Source organism: Poecilia reticulata, linkage group LG3 (assembly GCF_000633615.1).
Source record: "Poecilia reticulata strain Guanapo linkage group LG3, Guppy_female_1.0+MT, whole genome shotgun sequence".
Lineage (NCBI taxonomy): Eukaryota > Metazoa > Chordata > Actinopteri > Cyprinodontiformes > Poeciliidae > Poecilia > Poecilia reticulata.
In genome coordinates this window covers 20451692-20455841 of record NC_024333.1, presented here as the reverse complement: position 1 = coordinate 20455841, position 4150 = coordinate 20451692, and the positions used below count along the sequence as shown (strand labels likewise).

The 4150-nt window shown below is 38.4% G+C and overlaps 1 protein-coding gene across 1 annotated transcript in view; it reads right to left on the bottom strand.

Moving 5' to 3' along the window:
• Nucleotides 1-2789: 2789 nt before the first annotated feature.
• fes (FES proto-oncogene, tyrosine kinase) overlaps nt 2790-4150 on the bottom strand; it is a 33326-nt gene continuing 31965 nt past the window's right edge. Inside the window, exons 16-18 of the mRNA XM_008405442.2 lie at nt 3378-3535; nt 3149-3271; nt 2790-3065 (exon numbers count right to left, since the gene is read on the bottom strand). Coding sequence (XP_008403664.1) covers nt 2923-3065; nt 3149-3271; nt 3378-3535 — 424 coding nt within the window. The 3' untranslated portion in view covers nt 2790-2922. The remainder of the gene's footprint in view (nt 3066-3148; nt 3272-3377; nt 3536-4150) is intronic.

The window sequence follows — 4150 nt, the reverse complement described above, 5'->3', positions numbered from 1 at the left end:
TCACAATTCTGAGAAAGAAAAGTCAGAATTCTGAGGAAAAAAAGTCAGAATCCTGAGATTAAAGTCACAATTCTCAGAAAGAAAAGTCAGAATTCTGACTTTAATTTTTTTTTCCCAGTGGCCCTAATCCTCTTCCGTAGTCTTTTGTACACAAATGGAAACTGGAAAAAAAATACAAAAAATTGTCTGGATACAGATCAAATAATATTTATATAAGTGTAGTTTGGCTCCTATACATCAAAGTGCAAACGTGCAACGTGTTTCTTTACTAAAGGACAGTTTCATGTCAGATTCTCTTCTAGTGCTGCACCCAAATGCCAATTCACTCTCATGTGAATTTTCTCTGAATTTAGAAATGAACGCTCTCTTTCAAATAATTTTCACTCCTCCTGAGATGCTACAGCTGCAGCTGATAATGACAGAACATTTTGCTCTCTAGGGAAAATGTTTCCAAGGAAATTCCTCTCTCACCTATAACTAATTGCTGTTCATCTTTTGGTAAAAAAAAAAAAAAAAAAGAAAGAAAGATAATGAAAATATTTCCATGTACTAAAAACAATTTTCCCTGACAGCTGTTTATTTAAATAGTAGGGCAAGCCTTTTGAGTCGTTTTGCATTTTTTTCTTTAATCAGACTGAATGAAAGTGAATCACTTTGTGTTCATACCTGGAACTAGTTCACTAAGCTCTCTTTCAGTGGGATATTTTTAAAGGAGTTAAGCAAATTGTAATTTAAAATCATTTATACATGCATCACTTTGGATGCTGCTCTTTTATTTTACATGCACAGTTGTGCTGTATCTTTGATACATTATCAAAAACCTAAATCAAATAATTCAGTGATTACTAAATTAAATGTGTAGATCAGTTTGAAGTAAGATCCCAGTTATCACTGGTTTCTAAGCTCATCTCTCCAGCTGCAGGCTTCTGCAACAGCACCAGGCCGTCTCTCTTGTTAAAAAGCAAACTGCCACCTCTTCTTTATTTGAGAAAGTTGCAAAGCGTTGCACAATCTTTGAGAGGTGGGACTGGAGCAGGGACTATAACTCATCCAGCTTTAGCTGTCTCTCTCTCTCTTTCTCTCTCTCTCTGCATGATCCAGGAAAACTGGATCGGCTCCAGATGAGTATGTTGAAACAGGTTTGGACACACCCTCGGCTAACAACTCATTACTTATTTGCGTTTTGAATTAAAACTTTGAATGGACTGAATCTAGAAAGATGACGTCTGGATTTTATAAATCTCTGTTGTGGGAACAATGTTAATAAGTTTATATACTCGCCATGGGAATATTTTGGGAGCATTTTTTGTTATTTTTTGTGTCTTTGTGATCCTACAACGAATGACCTCAGTCAATTTTAAAAACAATACATGGGTCACAAGTTTGAACATTTTTGTGTATGTGTAAAAAGCTCAGCTTACACTAATGCTGCCAGAAAGTCTCTGCCACATTTTCTGCAAGATATTTGATCACTTTTCTTGATAAAAGAAGCCTTTGTATTGTAGTTTATTTTCACTTGGGTTCCTGAAGCTTGATGAAAGTCTGCTTCATTTATTCCAAAGTTAGTTTTATGTACGTTTAAATTAATTATCCAGTTATGTCCAAGTTTCAATCATATGTGGAAAAAGATGGCAGCCTGGCAGCCCCAAAGCATGATGTTCCCACCACCATGCTTTACAGTTCTGTTACTTTGTCTTAAATCCCACACTTACTGCAACATAATTTCTGCTCACTGAGGTCAAATTGCTAAATCTATGGAAGTTTGACAGTCTTAATTAGCAAAAAGGCATCCGACTTCTCCATGTGGGCAGCTACAAATTTCAGTCGAGCTTGAAGGTTTTATTTTTGTCCATCTCTGTTTGATCCTTGGGGATTAGATTTTATTTCATTTGCAGCTATCATGGCAAGTCCTGGGTTATTATCTAACATCTGGAGGTAAGAGTTTAGGGCAGCTGGCTTAAACCTGAACACAAAGGGGGTTTTCAGTAGGTTAATGATTTGAAAATATATAAAAAAGATTTTTAAATAAAGCAGAATTGCATTAAGCTTCTCGAATGGTATCAGCTTCAAACCTTTAGAAATGTAAGATTTATTCTCAAAACCAGATCCACACAGGAAACCAGCAAACTTAAATTAACTCTTATAGCTACAGTGCCAGAAACTTGATGGTGGCAATAAAAAAAACTTTCAAAAGGACATTTACACAAACATGAGAGGATCAAAAGTGTATGTATCATATCGGACCCTGTGTGTACAAATGTTTGTTTTTGAAATTCAGCATTTTTTATGTGATTCCTTTAATCCTGAAAAGAYCTAATGTCTTAAAAGCAACAAAAAAAGACAAAAATGTATTTGATGCTGCATGAAGATGCATCACCAGATCTGTAGATTTGTTGTATTTTCCAAAGTTCCTCCTGCTCTCACAGCAGAGCCCCACAGGGCCAACCAAGCTGCTGTTTTTATCCAGCTGAAAACATAAAGTCTCATCCTTTAGGCGGTTAGTTCTGATTACACTTCTGCATTTCTTTTGCAGTGTTTAGAAACAAGCTATACAAAGGCCCCTCAACTCCTCAGAGAGGCTTTGCTGGACAATACAACTGGAAGTGTCTCTCTCTCTCTCTCTCTCTCTCTCTCTCAAGAAGTTTTCTTGTGTTGAAGGCGACTTTGGAAAAGTCGAAATAAGAGAAAAAAACGCCTGCAGCAGGCCAACCAACACACTTCCCGCCTCTAAAAGTAATTCTCCATATAGTTTTCACACCACAAAGAGTTAGAAAAAAACCCCAGTAAGATCCATTGATTTTCTTTTTTTATTTGAGTTCTTCTTCAGTGTTCAACTCTTCACCAGAAGGAAACTAAATATATTAAACAAGTGCATAGATTACCAATAAAAAAGACAGAAAAAGCCTATGACAGAGGATTGCATCATGTGATTTTGTTGTGTATAGCATTGAGCTCAGCCCGAATTTTCCTGAAGGTTGGTCTGTTTTTGGGGTCGTACTGCCAGCAGTTGTTCATGACCCTGGAGATCTCCATGGGGCAGCCGTGAGGAGCGGGCATCCGGTATCCTGCAACAAGATTCACCATCAGCTCTCCAAAGGATTATCTGAACTCCAGCGTTCATCCTCCGCAGGCCAAGAGACGTCTTTACCTTTCTCCACCTCGTCACGCGTCTGCTGGTTGTTCATGCTGGTGTAGGGCGTCATTCCCATGGAGAACGTCTCCCACAGCAAGATCCCAAAGCTCCACACGTCACTCTGAGTGGTATAGCGACCTGAGAGAGACAGCAGGGGGCAGCATTCGCAAAGGAAAAGGTGTTGCGTTCTTTTGACAGTTTGCAGTTTGCAAAGTGCAATAAGGGTGAAATTATTTTGGCCTACCGTAGTTCAGGGCCTCTGGAGCGGTCCATTTGACGGGGATTTGCCTCAGACCCCCCTCTGCAGAGTAGACCCCGTCATCTCGCTCGCGGGACATCCCAAAGTCGCTTATCTTCACCACGTTGCGTTCTGCAACAAGGCAATTTCTTGCTGCGAGGTCCCTAAAAAAAAGAAACAGATGTATTAGGGGAGAAAAACAGACAGAGAAAATCATGTTCTGCAGAAGAAACGGGAGGGAGAGAACCGACGATGCTGAAAAGGAAAGAGAAAACGTGTCTCTGGTGTTTTATGTGGGTTCATTTTGACATTCTGGGATGCAGGCTGAGCAGCCATTCTTCCAGAAACCTGCTCTGATCTGTTCCCACTGTGTGAACTGTACTCAGCCAGATATCAAAATCGCCGGCTCTTCCTCCTCCTCCTCCTCCTCCTCCTACTCTCCACAACTCCCACAGCTTCATGATGCTTCAATTCCTCAACCCACATCCACACTGCAAAAACTGAAATCTTAGTAAGATTAAATATCTTAAATTAAGGAGATTTTTCTTGTTTTCTTTCTGTCAAGATAATTTTTCTCACCAAGAGGGATTTATGTAAGAATATTTTTCTTATTTTAAGTGTTTTTGTACTTAATTATCTCAGTAAGATATAAAAGCTTAATGTTAAGAAAATATTACTTATTATGAGTAAATATGTGCTAGAATCTAGAATATCAATATTTACCAATCAAACTTCAAGTCTAGAACTTATTTTATACAAGTAAAAATTTCTTATTTCAA